The sequence below is a fragment of the Platalea leucorodia genome, assembly GCF_965183815.1.
Source record: "Platalea leucorodia genome assembly, chromosome: 5".
In the NCBI taxonomy this organism is placed as follows: Eukaryota; Metazoa; Chordata; class Aves; order Pelecaniformes; family Threskiornithidae; genus Platalea; species Platalea leucorodia.
The window spans coordinates 15,817,102-15,831,642 of NC_138827.1; the positions used below are offsets into that span (position 1 = coordinate 15,817,102).

Sequence of the window (14,541 nt, forward strand, 5' to 3'; positions counted from 1 at the left end):
AGGGCACTGAGTGGTCTGCAGGGGGAAAGCATGATGTAGTGCTGGGACAGATGAGGCCTCTGGCTCTCCCAGCAGTTCCCCATCAGTGCCTTGCTATGACCCAGTGAGCTTTGCTGACCCAGGAGCCAGCAGGACCACTGGGAACAGAGGCTGTCCCTCCATCAGCTGTGTTTTTAATTAAAAGACAGGCACAAGGCTTTGCATTGCTTCCCAGACAACAAGTGACTATGTCATCTACGCAAGAGACTGCCGAGACATTCCCCAGCGAAATCCAAGCCCGCTGTGTCACTAAGACATCAGCAGAACACACACATGCCCTCTCTATTGCCTGCATTCAATTACAGCCCCATTCATTGCAAGCTTTCTTACAGTTTCTGCAATAAGCAGTAGCTGGGACAAACACAGAAGGGCAAGGGCAGGTCTTGGTGTCATTTCCAGGAAGGCAAAGCTCTTAAATACATGTGCAAATTCCAACCTGAGATCTCTGTGCCTGGGAAATTACCCAAAGTACTAAACAACCCATTAGCTCTGACCCTGGCACAACTGAATCTAGGAATTTAATAAGAGAGTGCGTCTCTCCTAACAGCGTTGAAGATAAGCCTAACCGATCGCAGATAAATTGCTGGCATTGAGGAAATCTTCTGCAGTAAACCTCTCTGCTGCACTCAGAATGTCAGAGGACGTATTCCCATGGTGTACGGTGCATCAGTCATACAATACTATTAGCTAGCACAGGTGGTATTTAAAGAGATCACAGATAAGAGTTTAAAGAGACTGCTTGCTAAGTGCACAGATAATCCTGCTCTTCTACACAGGAAACTGCAGCTTCTTAAAAACAGGTTTAATTTTGTTTATGATTTGTATGAGAAAATGAAAACATTCTGCTGTTACATATGATCCACCCTGTGCAAACAGCCCTCCTGTCACCTGGGCTGCTCACAGGGCAGGGGAAACTGCCCCAGAGAGCAGAGAAAGGAAACCTGCAACACTCAACGGCTGTTGACACTGATGGTTTTGGTCACACTGCCGCATCCCTCGTCTTTATTACAAATCCTGGAATAAATCTGCTGCTGGCTGAAGGTATCCAACCATGTAAAAGCAATACACTGGGGCTGGATCCAGCACCGCAGAGTAAATACGCCTCATCCCTCCACCCTGTAGGGGCATCTCTTTGCATTGATACGTAGCAGTAGGGTTAGCTCCTTACCAATGGCTCCGCACACAGTTAAGCATCAGGATAACAGCACCCAGGCAGTAGCAGGCAGCACGTGGAGAGCCGAAGACTCGGCTGAGGGCTCGCGTTTTATGCTCCCATCTGGCTACCTGAAGAGACAACAGAAAACAAAGCAGGTAGTTGGGGGTGCTGGGGTGCGTGCTGCCCCAGGAGCAAGCCCCGCGGCCTCGGCCCCACGCAGGGACACACACCGTCTACATGGCTTTGTGCGAGAAGCAAGCAGAGGCCACTGACGGGACATGGCTTAAACCAAGCCTGGGGATGAAAGCTCCTTCTCCTACCGGTGCCAGCCCCTGCTAGTTCTTGCATTGCCCTGTTCACCAGGCCAGCCAGCAGCACTGAGACACTGGCTCATGGAAGAAAAACCCTACACAGCAGTTTTAGGGAATATGCAGCTTGGACAACAAGGCTGAGAGCATTGCTAAGGCTGTTCCCAGGCCACCAAAGCCAACAGGCCGCTGCCGTGGAGTCTAGTATTGCCCTCCTGGAAAGAAAACAGATCCCCAAGTAGGGGATGGACCACAGGGACACCCAGCTCATTTTCTGGACTCTATCATCTCCTACATCCAGCTGTAGGGAATCATACCTAGCAGGAACAACCCCTCCCTACTCACTTCCAGAGCCTGCCCTGAGAACTGCTTCCACCTGTACAGGCTGAACCAGCCAGCCTTCGTTAGCACTCAGCAACTGTAGCCATTAAGGGCTCACCTGCACTCCTCAGCCATCCCTGCATGGCTGGGCTGTCTCAACACAATCCACACAGCAGTGTCAGTGACAGCCCAGGACTCGCACGCAGGCAGCATCTCCGGGGAGGCATTAGCATCCTTTACAGCACATTTTTCTCTACCTGCAATTTTAAGCTCTGTGTTCTGCAGAGCAGCAGAAGCTGATGGGCCCCTGCCCAAAATGCCTTGCAGCTGAGGAGGTGCCCTCTCACCCTGGGAGGCTGCTGCACGCAGGTGGCTGGAGCTGCTCCCAAAATTTGCAGGACTGGATCCACCCAAGTCACCAAATCCAGGACTCTCACTCCCAAGCTGATGAAAATCCTTACAGCTACTCTGTTTTCTACCTTTCCTGTATCCCTCAGAAAGCTGTCGCTGTATTTATCGCCTCTTTTAGGCTCCGTTTTCAGGTGCCAAGCCTGGGGTTTGGATCAGACCCTAAATTCAAGCCAAGCAGAGCACACCTGGGCAATGAAGTGGGAGGTGGGAGTCAGCAGAACATCTCGGCACCAATTTGCTTCTCAGACAGGGCTGGCACTTCATTAGCTTCAAATGCACTTCACTCCCTCACATGGAGCCTGGGCAGCTTTTGGGAGGCACCTGCAACCCAGCTATTCATCTACTCTAAATGCATATGGTCATTTATTGGCTCTATTTGAGCAGAGAAAGGCAGCTTTGCCGGTGGAGGGGGACTGCTGGCTTCAGGAGGGGAGAACGATGAAAACCTCTGATAAGCAGGGCACTGATTTCACATGCTGAGAGCTGATTCAATTAGTTATGCAATGATTGCTCTGAAATTACAAATCCACTCATGACAGAAAGAGCTGCTTCACTGCCTTTTTCTGGCTGGTATAAATAGTTTGTATTCTAAATTGAATTTAAAACACCGTGCGTCATGCTGCTGCTAAAATGGGAGCTGCTGTTTGAGTGCTCTGAGAGAAAGAAATATAGGGTGAGTTACCACCTTGGGAAAGTAAAAAGAAGTGACCATATAGGTGACTGAGTCACAGATGGAAAAATGCAGCCACGTGCCAGTTATCTGTACCAACTTCCTAATTCCCTGGAAATTATTCTGGCAGCGTTTGCATGGATGGCAGCTCCTGGCTCACTTTGAGAGATTTGCAAAGCATCTCAGCTGGCAGCAGAGCCGAAGCTGAAAGAGAAGGCAGCGCCACTGGGATCAGAGGGGAGAGCCCGCATGCCGCTGGGAGCCGTCAAGGTGGCCTCATAATTACCCTCGCCTTTAGAAAGGCACATCTGGGCAGAGACAGAGCGCGGTGGGGCGAGGGGACGCGTTTCCGAGCCCTTCGGAGCTGGCTCAGCGGCGCTGGGATCGCTCCCAGCGCAGCCCAGCTCACACTGCATCACGTCGCTGCTGACTCCCCAGCTGGGACCGAGACGCCAACTTTTATTTGGCTGTCACAGCCTTCAGTTGGGACCCTGGGCTCCTTTTCGAGCCCGCGCGGGAGTCATCACCAGCAAAGTGGAGCGGGAGCCTGCGTGGGGCTGGAAGTGGCGGCGCCCGCCAGGCCCCGCGGCGATACTTCAGCAACAATTAATTTGTTCCGGTTCTGGTTCTATTCCTTGAACAGCTAATTAGTTCTGGCTCAGTTCTAATTTTCTAATTTTAGTCATTTCTAGCTAATATTAGCTCTCGTTCGACCCATGGTTACACAGCTGGCTTCATGGTTTTACAAAATCATGAGCCGACGTGTTATTATTTACTGCATGACAGATGCAAAATGCTTTCAGCATCCTCCACGGTCGTATGCAGGACACGGCAGGGCTGAGAGCGGCGGCCTCCCGGGGAAGGCTGCAGCCATTCCTGGTGTGCCGCTTGCTCTCCCAGCCAAGGCTGGCACTGTGCTGCCCACGGGCGAGCACAGCATTGGCAGGGAAAAAACCCCACGCCACAGCTGTATGTCCTGGTGAGAGAGGGAAGGGAGCATTTTTATTTTTCTTCCAACCTTCAAGTCTGGAAACGGAGTTAATACAAAGTTTCCTGATTTATCCAAGGGTCAAAGCAATAGAAAAATTCAAGGCTCCTTTTCCAAAGCTCCCAGCCCTCTGCTTTCATTTCAGGATACTTGGTGAGGGCTGCAAGTAATTTTTTTAATGTTTCCCCCAATGCTCGTTATTGAAATAAATCAACGAGCGCATGTGGCTGCAAAGCCGGGGAGTGCTCTTGGGTCCCATGTTCTGCCTTTGGCAGGCCATTGCAGTGCTCGTCGGGGGCAGGCGGAGCCAGTTGATGTTCCCAGGGAATCGCTGCCTCCTCTACCTAAATTCGGGGCCGATTTCTACGTAACCGAACCGAGCCATCTCCCCAGCCGCTCGGGCAAGTGCGTAAACAAAAATGAAAGCACCGGTACACATCCCCAGTGGCTGCCCTGATGCAAAATGGAAATGCTCCGAGTTTTCTTTCCTTTTTTGAGGCAGGCAAACCTTCCCAAGCCACCTCGAGAACGGCCAGAAATATCCATTCGAAAAGCAATTTCATCTCACCAACCTGCCTCTGCAGCTGATCAACGGGAAATGCTCTTTACAGCTCTGTGCATGGCAGGCCATCACCTCTCATTAATATTTAGTATTTGTTTCAAGGAAATTGATTATTTTTGTCTGCCATCCAGGGAAGCTGGCTGTTGAACACGCTACATTTTAATTTGCTCAAGCCCAGCTCTGAAACAGAGACTTTGTTCTGTTTCGCATGACTCCATTTCTATATCTGGCTCACTCCAGAGATGGGGACCGAAACCAGATAGCCCAAAGGCTCAGGTCTAAGGGACATTTTGCATCTCGATGCTAATCAGCCAGTCTGTGTCCTCACATCGCCCCATTGCCATAGTATCTGAAGAGGGTGTGCACACTAGTGAATTTAGCCTTGCAGCATGCCAGGGAGGCTGGGATGGATTAGCAGCTCCCTACAACCCAAGGGAAACTGAGGCACCGGAGGGTTGAGGTGAGTGGCTGCTTCCCAGCTCTCCGGGGAGTAGGGTGGCAGAGCTGTGCCCATGTCCTGAGAAATCCCAGACCCATTGCCCACCTGGGGAGATGCTCTGCCCACTTCTGGGGATGCTCTTGCCTTGGCCAAACTGTTGGCATAAAAACGTTCAGTGTCCAAGTCTGGTCTAGAGAAATGATGACAGTGAATAGGATACACTGCCTTCACCATACCTGTCTCGCAGTATTTGCCAGCATGAAGGATTTTGCCCCATCACATGGGCTCTAGGAAGCAACCCACTGAGAGACCTAAAACTCAGGAATTTCATGAAAAGCCCAGAGGAAGAATGATCAGCTCCTCAGGGCATGTCTGCACCCTGGTCCCAAGAGGATGTGCGTGTATAAAGTGAGCCCTGCGTGTACAGACAATTCAGCCCAAACAAAAAAAACCTTAAGACAAAACCAACCTGAGAAAATGTTTAAACTTTCTCCTTCAGTCCAACCTCTCATAGGCCAGCCATGGGGGTGCATCCTCCTGCAGGTGCTGGGGCAAGAGAAACCCCGAATCTGGACTTAGGTGGCTCCATGTGAGCACCTCCCATTGCAGGAGACGTGCCCTGGCTAGCTCGTAACCTGACGAAAGGGCAGGAAACCTGATGTTACCCTTATTTCACCTACGGGGACCAGAGGCACCGATCTGTTCCCCTGCATGAAAAATCCGGTTTTCCTTTCCGATTCCCTGGAATCCCTTGTTAAAGTGTAACAACACTCTCTGCTCTCTGTCACTGCTTGGATGCTGGAAAACAACCCTGATTGCAAGTACTATGTTTATCTGAAAGATAAGGAGGAAAAAGATACACCTGAGCACCCAAAGTCTGACTGTGGCACTCCCAGGAGCGAGCAGGGAAGCAGAGCCAACGCAGAGAAGCAACAGCAGAGCAGGCTGTAATGTAAATGCACATCCACTGCCCGCCTGTGAGCGCCAGGGCTGGCTGACCTTTGTTGAATGCCAGAGGAGCCAGCCTTTCTGGCTGTCCCAAGTGACTGTGGAGGAAATGAGCATGGCCTGACCTTATCCCTCCTAACAAACCACGCTTGAGCCCCTCTGCGGTCAGCAGCGCTTAGCGTGTGCTGGTACGGCAGTGCCGACGGTGCCGGTTGAACACAGTGGCCAGGCTGAAAGCTCTAGCCTGGGCTCCTGAGGCTGCTCAAGGAAAATGTCCGAGTGCTCGTGCTGCTTCTAGGCGACAAAAACTCTGCTCTTCTAGGAGATTGCGAACCTCAGGAGAGATGGGAGGGGAAACGGCAGTTGCTGGTCCCGGGGAGGATCGTGCACGGCAGCCTCAAGGGTGTGCAGGGGCAGTCCTGCAGCTTGCCTGCATGGCACGGAGCCCCTGGCCCAGGAACAGCACCAGCCGAGGCTGGCATGTGCCCACGTGCAGCCTCATCCGAAACACGGGCCCGCCGAGCGCCCGCCCCAGCACTGGGCACCAGCACAGGCTTTCCGAAGGCATGTGCAGAAAACGCCCCGGGGACCGGCGTGCCACTGGCAGCAAGAACATGATTAGCAGGAGCTCTGGGCAGCGAAGGCAGGAGAAAAAGAACAGAACAAACCACGGTTTAATTTGTACAAGCTGGTAATTATAGTCGCTATCTGTCTGAAATCTCTATTGAGTTTATTTAAATATGTTCTCCGTGAAGGCCATTCAGACAGGAATTATCAAGGTGTTGCAGCAGAGGAGATAATGCCATGCAGTTTTCAACAGATCAAGGGCTGATTAGGAGGAATTAATTAGCTGCTTAAACAGTCCTTGACTCGCTGCAGCAATTAGCCGTCACCTCCACGCAGTCACGTTCCCCGTGCAGCCGCGGCAGCAATACGAAGCGCCCGTCAGCAGAACTGCCTTCCCTGCACTGCCGGTGAGCACCGGGCCAGCCCTGGGTGGGCATGTGGCCCCAGGAAGGTGCCCTAAACCCACCGGGTTTAGCCCGTGGCCAGGGCTCGGCAGACGGGCAGTCATGCATTGGGCTGCAGTGACTCCCTCGCACCCGCCACGGTGCCCATCGCCGGTCGGTACACATGCATCCGCTGTGACTCCCAACATGAGGCAGACAACGGATGTCTTCCCTCTTCCAGCCTTTAGCAGGCCAGTCCCTCACGCATCCACCATTCACCATCTCTTATATGCTATGAACTACCAGTTCTCAGCTGCGCTCCACCACTGGGGCGGGGTGCAGGCTGCCAGCTCCTGCCAGCACCCCAACAGACTCCACTTTGTTCAATTGCTTCCTGCCTGCACTGGGGAAAGCCGCAGCGTCTCTGGACTACCCAATCTAGAGACCGAGTTATTTCTCTGAAGGCTTGTCAACTCACAGGCACTCAATTACAGAGAGCCATGAGATGATAATGGAGCCCGAAAGCTTTTTAGCAAATTATTAAAGCCTTGTGAAGTTCCCCCACTAAGTACTGCAGCAGCAGCTTCCAGTTCCTGCAATTAAAACACTGAAGTGGTATTAGAACAGACAGGCACCGTCTTAACAGTTTCATGTGAGTGGTAAGACAACGGAGGGCAGAGACTTTGCCCATGCAGCTTGTAAAGGCCTGTCTTATGGTAACGCACCAAGAAAAGATGCACCCAGAGAGGGACTGCTGATGAGCAACAGGCACGGGGGACAACGGGTGAGAGCCCATGCACGTGGAGCTGGAGCAGGGTAGGGACTCCCCGTTGGAGCCTGGAGGCACCCCAACCTGGTGATCAAAGACCTGACACATGTCCCAGGAGATGGGGATGGGCCGGCTCAGCCACAAAAGGTCTCCCCAGAAGGCTACACCAGTTAGTTTTTCCCATTTCCCCACTGGTATGATGGCAATAACAGCTGTCAGCAAGCTGCAGCCGAGCAGGACAGCTTAGCTCATCCGTGTCTGCCAAGGGCTTTCAGTTTGGAAAGGAAGGCGTCAATTTGACTCAAGGAAGACTTTTCCATTGCCTTTCATGGGCTCTGGATGGGGGGGTTGTTGTTTATTCCAGCCAAAAGAAACAGCAGCGGGGTTTCAGAGAGACGAGGTTTCGGTATGTAGACTGCCTACGCAGCGATACTGCGGCGTGGAACAGCCAGTTGGAACGACGGGGCTGTACACCCAGGTGACAGAGAGTTTCACGGAGGGAAAAAGCACACGTTTGCAGGCTCTTGCAGTGGAACGGGAGGCTTGGAAAGCACAAAAGGCTGCAAAAAATGAGAATGTCCAAGGGGCTGAAGAAGAGAACCATCTACAAACGGAAAGCAGGACAGGCTCCTCTCGAAAACCAAGGGGCTGGTTGTAGAGCTGCAGCACTGAGACGAGCCGGTGTGACAAAACCTCGCTGCCCACAATGCCCATCACCCAAATGAGCGGGTTAAAAGGACGAAACGCAAGCTGGAGTACCTCTTCCAGTGACTTTTTCCCGACAACGCTGGCGTGCCGCTGCCGAGGGGTTCAATGGGGTTCTGTCTGAGCACTTCGACACAGGGAGAAGCATAAAGTGACTCCACTTCTTTAGAAGTGGAAAGATGACTGTTAAAGAAACTCAGCCTGCCTCCACAATGTATGAGTTTAGCCTAAGCACACCCCCCACCCCCCCCCCCCCCGCATCCATCCCCAGTGAAAGTAATTTGACTGAAATGGCACAGGTCACCTCAGCTAACAGCCTTGAGTTGGGGAAACAAAACAAACCAGCAGGTAAATAGATAAGGGTTTCGTAAGGACCAGGTACGCTTTACCTCAAAGCCATCCCTTGAGATTACCTCCACACGAGTCTTTACCTTGAATCCACTCATGATAAACAGCTAGATAATAAATTTCATTTCTCTAATAGCATTTATGTGATTTGTCAAAGTACCATCTCATTAGCTGGTTGCAATAAAAACAAGCCCCTGCTTAACATACACCAAGGCAGCCCAGGTCCATCGATGTTCCATGAGCCACATCCTCTCCTCTTCAATAAAAACAAAAATCACTCGGAATATAGACTGTATTTGCTAGCAATTTCCAACACAAAATCTGAACAGTTTCTCCTCAAGGCAAGGAGCTCATGATTTATGTCTGAAGAACTGGAAGCTGAAGGCAGGTGATTTCAAGTAACCCAGAATGAGCTGTGTTAATTAATTTTGAGAGTGGGCATTGGGAGCTCTTACCAGCAGCTCCCCAAGACTGAGCAGGGAGGAGTGACATGTTCCAGCTGCAGGGAATCAGCCTGCATGGCCCGAACAGACTCTCCCAGCCAACAAAACCTATGGAAAAAGTATTTGTGAAATAATGATTTCTCCAGAGCGCAGCATGGGATGGGGAAGGACCCTTCCAGTCCCCATCCAGGACGTGGTAGGGATGGCCAAGCACCGGGAGGGACACGGGCAGCACGGGGGAACGGGGACCAGTGGGGATCCACCCAGCTCCTCTAAACCAATAATACAACCAAATAAAATAATCTCCCGAGATTAGGGAAAGGCAGAGGCTGCTCCTACCCAAGTGTTTGGGGCTTTGCTGGAGCCCAGAAGGAAGGCAAGTGCTGCCAGATGAGCATCTCGTGCACAGGACGGTGAAGCATTTTGCCTGGTATTTTGCCGGAATTTTTTTCATCTTCCATGCCCAGATGACTTGGCCCACACTCAGCTTCCCATTGCACACAGTTCCCATCCAGAAAACCACAGACCTCATATTTTCATACATTTTTCTGAAGCTCAGAGCATTTTCTCTGAGCGAAACAGGTCTGATTTTGCTCAGGCAGTCCGTAGCAGGCATCTTCCCAAACCAACCAGAGGCAAAGGTGTGTGTTGGTCTCTGGAGTGATTGAGAATATTCTGCCCATCTCACATCCTGTACTTGCTTATTTTTTTTTCCTGTTGCTCATACTCATGCAACACTAAAAAAAGCAAAGCAGGGGAAAGTGCCTGAAGTGTTATACACACAGCTGCTTTAACGAAAGAGGCCGTCTACCCAAAAGACCCATTTTCAAACAAAGCGATCCAACAATAGCACTGACGATGTTTGAACTGGCATTGATTTAGAAAGACAAGCTCTTTGCTGCACCACACTGTCAGCAAGCGCTCAGTACAAATGCCACGTTACAAGACGAACGCCTCTTTTTTTTAAGACTTCTCTTCTATTTTCGTGCCTCCGCTCCGTTGTGTTATTTCCAAACAGGCCCCGGATCCCAGCAGATCCACAGTTCTGAGGTCAAGTCCATCTGAACTTGCGGCAGACTTCAACACCTTGGGTTTGGTTTTAAATGTGCAGACAAAGCTTTTTATCTTCATCACAAAGATCCTGCTTTTTAAAGCTTTCCAACGATTGCTGCAACCCTCTAGTTCAAATTGCTATCGTCATTGCAAATAAGGTCAGCCTGATTAAAAAACAGTTATTCTAACTGTAATAAAAATGGACAGCCTTCAGCCAGTGCATCCTATGTAAGAAATATCCTCTTACTGAATTGAGACAAGTCTTCTCTGGCTCCAGGTAAAATGAGATTGAGGTCACCTAACGACTGACATTTCTTGCAGCCTCTGATTCATTGCAAAGACACCGTATAAAGCTATACCGGAGATGTCAGCTAATTCAAGCGGCTTTTTGCTCTCCTGTATGACCTGTATTTAGTTGCCGCTCTGATACGTGTTCAGGTACCAGGGGCCGCGTGAGCATCCAGCTCTGTCACTGTGTCCCCAACCAGCTGGACCTGCAGATGTGCCACTGCCTGCAACCGAAAACTGGGCCTGGATGTTGCAGTATTTCAAGTCAGGCAATTCTTCAAGCAGACATGGCCCATGGGAGTGGAAATACTTTGGCTCAGTTGTCTTAAAGATTAAATCAGAAGCTCCGGCTCACCCAAAATACAAGAGTAAGAAGGAGCTGGCAGCAGAGAAGGGGATGGAGAAAGGCTGGAGGTAATCAAGAAGCAGAAGCCTCTCGAGACGCAAACACATCAACACAAAACCACACAGCCCAACGCGGAGGAAGAAAAAGCAGCCAAGCTGCCTGGGATCTTGTGCTTGATGTGAGGGTTTTCAGACCCAGGCATCATCTTTGCAGTTTGCTCTCGTTAATAGGTTTGCTTGGATTCCAGCTCAGCCCAGCTCATTAGCCACACCGCCGAATCCAACACTAATTCTGGATCGCTCCTATTGCTACAAATAAATAATAAAATTGCCTCCTCGCAGGGGTTGTTTTCTTCCTCTCTCCCCCTAATGCAGGTCTGGTAGCATCTCATGTATCCGTTAATGAAGTCCATTATATCCAGAGTTTCTCAGCAAGTAAAAATTACAATCATTAGCCAGTGACTGACAAGAGACAGAAACACCATTTCTGCCCGGGCTGGCAATAACAGTACGCCAAGTACACGTCCCAGCGAGTCGAGCCTTGCTTTCCCATAATATGGTACCCAATGTTCTTCATTAGCATCTCTCTTTTTAATAGAGCAAGACAGCGTCCTGCAGCAGGTCGCAATTACACACAACAATTAATTCAGGGAGAAACAATGACGGGTGTCGCAGAGGCACATTTTGCAGTGGGGTTGTCAGAAGGTGAAGTGGAAGATGATTAGGAACATTTTAAAGCTCTGCCTAAAACCGAAAACAAAACAAGTGGAGGCATAAGTGACAGCACGGTAGAGGAGAAAAAAATGGTTTCCTTGTAAACTACTTTGTAATTTTTGTTTTAAATAGTAAAGAAACACAACAATTATTCTTTTGGTCGTAATACCCCAATGATTAGGACCAGCAGTCTCGGACCAGGACTTCTTGTGCCATTTGCAAACAACACACAAAGCCAGCTCGGCTTCTCCCAGAGCTGCAGCCGCTCTCTTGCTGCCCTTTTGTGAAATTAGGGTTTAATTCTCCGGAATAAGTCTGCTAATAAGGACTCCCAACACACCCGTCCTCTGGACAGCGTGTACTTGCTCATTGCTCCCCCAGGGGCTGTGATGGGAGGGGGGACAGGGAAGGGGGGAGAAAAAAATAAATACGCCTCGCAGAGCACAAAACGCAAGAGAAATCTAATACCCCTTCGCGGAGTAGTGAGAGTTCGTTGGAAAAGAGGTACTGGTTGCACTGGCCATGCTCGGTGGAGCGCCGATTTCGGCTGGAGTCCCTCCCGTCCTCTCGCTGCTTGACATATCATGTTCCACGCTCCGTGTTAAGCCTCCCCTGGGAACACTTCCCACAGCGCCAAGGACACGCATGTTTGTGATGCTGCTGTCGTCCCGGCGGCCAACAATAGAGAGGGACAATTTGATCTTTATGTAACGCAGGCAGCCGCGCGCTCTGTTCCCCTCTCCTCGGGGATGAGATGTTCAAACTGCACAGCACAACAAGTAATAACAATCTGAAGGGTTAAATACAATCATCAAACCCCTCGGGCTTGCTGGTGTTATCACTGGGGTTCCTATGGGTGTTGATGGGTGTAACCACGTGCCCCATGGTATTCGTTCCATGCAAGAAACGTAACCCCAAAGCCGAGCGAACAATCAATCATCCCCAGACCCAGTGATCTGCAGCCCAGGGGAGCTCTTTCCCCCTTTTGCAGCCTCAAAGCCCAATGCGGAGATGCATACAGTGCTCAAACCCTCTTACAGTCTTTTGCTCCATGCATTTGTACCGGAGCCCTGCACGGAGGTGGAGGGGGCAGGCTGAGCAAGCCCTTCTAGCCAGGATCCCTGCACATCCGCACCAGGGACCAAGCCTGACGGGTACAGGCAGGAAAGTAATGTTCCTCAGTTGGGCAACGCACTCACTTTGGCTTCCGACTACATCAATCTCTGGAAAATGACTGCAAGAGAAAGTCTTGAAATGAAACTAATTCATTGCTGCTCTCCAGCCTTGGGAATCAAATGAGTAACTCTGCGGTCATTAAAACAATGTCCTGGTAAAAATAAACAGGAAAGGGCTCTTAATAGGAATGCTTCATAGTAAAAAATATTGTATCTCGTCGAGAGGTCATTCAGTTTTTAACAGGAACAGCCACATGTGCCCCAAGGTGATCTGATTTGGTATTACTCCAGTCCTGTTACGGGTGTACACTGTAGTCACAGGTGGATAGACAGGGTTTTTTTTCCCAGTTCAAAATTCACCTCAGGATTTTGCAGACTAAGCATCTGCTGTCGGACTCACCGCAGAAAACACAGCTCTCAGGGAAGAGGCAGGAATAGGAACATCCGACTACATGGGGGGATGTGGAGTCCCTCTTCACCCAGCAAGACTGACGAGGAGGATGCTCAACTTTTTCTTTCTAAAAGGGGCATTTCTATAGCAAAGGAGAGGCTCGAGCCAGAGGCGGTCACGTTGAACACCAGGCAGGCACAGAGCTGATGCTGGAGAAAGGGCAGGAGGCGAGAGAAGTAGGCAGGAGGAGTACTGTAAAGGATCATAAAAGCTGCATGTACATTTTCCTTCCCTGAAAATGTCTTTGTGCTTTTATGGCAAGGAGCTGCTACAATTACAGCTTCTTTTATAAGCGAAGCACAAACCAGATAATGAGCAAACCTCCTACTGCACAAAGGAGGCGACGAAGGCATTCTGTGAGCCTGACGGTCAGGCTTCCCCACAACAGCCGAAGGCAGAGAAAATTGTTAAAATCCACTTCAGGGGTGTGAGCTGCTCACAGTCTGCTTTTTCTTCCCAAAAGCACAAAAAGGATCACACCAAAAATGATTGTGCCTACACAGACAGCAAGTGAAAACCCTCCAGCCTGACAAAGCAGCAGCTCGCACATCCTGACCTGCAGAACAAGCCCACAGCTGCATCATCCCTGGTCTGGAGGAGTAAAGAGAGGGAACAAAGAACGTTTTGCAAGGGAAAAAAAAAGGTGAGATATTGCCAAATCCAGACGACTAGGTAACGCACCACAGAGGTTCATGATTTAAACGACACATGGGAAAATCAAGAGCTCCCGCCAGCCTTCCTCTCCCTGACCCCAACATTCGCTGGGAGATCCTGGGAGCTTGACAAAGCCACATGCAGGTGCGCAAGCCTGGGGCTTCCAGCTTCTCTGGCAACCAAATTCGTAATTTTTTAAGAGAGTTGCCCCTCTTTCCCTGCACGTGAGCAAGCACGGAGGCTTGGACAGCTTGGCAGGGAAAAGGAAAATCAGGCAGCGGCTCGCTGGGTAGGGCTATTTCATCCCACTCCGCAGCCCTTCCCCTGGGTCAGGGCCACCCTCTGAAATCAAAGCCCCTTGCTCTGAACAGCCGGTGCACCACTGCTCCCATCCCTCTGCAACGTATCAACCAAAGCCACTGCCCAGGCACGCTCTATGTCCGTAGCTCATGTCCTCCATCAATACATCAGCACCAGCTTCCAAATATCAACTGTTTCTCCCCATGCTGGTGTACAGGGGTTTCAAAGCTTTGTCAGGTCCCCTTAGAAAGGGGAATGTAAGGGAGCCGATGCAGGCAGGCAGCCCCGGGGGGAGTGCAGATACTTGTTTGCTTAAACAGCGATAAGGCTCCTAATATTTACCAGGAACCGGTGCCCGCCAAGTGCCGCTGTGATCCGGCTGCTGAACTATCTGGTTTCACACTCAAGAGAGCAGGGATGTGGGATGCTCCTGCCAAGTGCCATTTCCAGCTACTCGTGTCACTGGGGAGACAATATAGGTGGAAAAGAGAAGGAGGGTTTTGC

The 14,541-nt window shown here is 50.6% G+C and overlaps 1 protein-coding gene across 2 annotated transcripts in view; it reads right to left on the reverse strand.

Annotated features, from left to right (window-relative positions):
* Positions 1 to 14,541, reverse strand: part of PEMT (phosphatidylethanolamine N-methyltransferase) — a gene marked incomplete at its 5' end in the record, with an annotated part of 41,855 nt that overhangs the window by 18,333 nt on the left and 8,981 nt on the right. For both annotated transcript variants that reach the window (XM_082311839.1, XM_082311838.1), the window contains one exon: positions 1,208 to 1,323. In XM_082311839.1, coding sequence (XP_082167965.1) covers positions 1,208 to 1,323 — 116 coding nt within the window. The remainder of the gene's footprint in view (positions 1 to 1,207; positions 1,324 to 14,541) is intronic.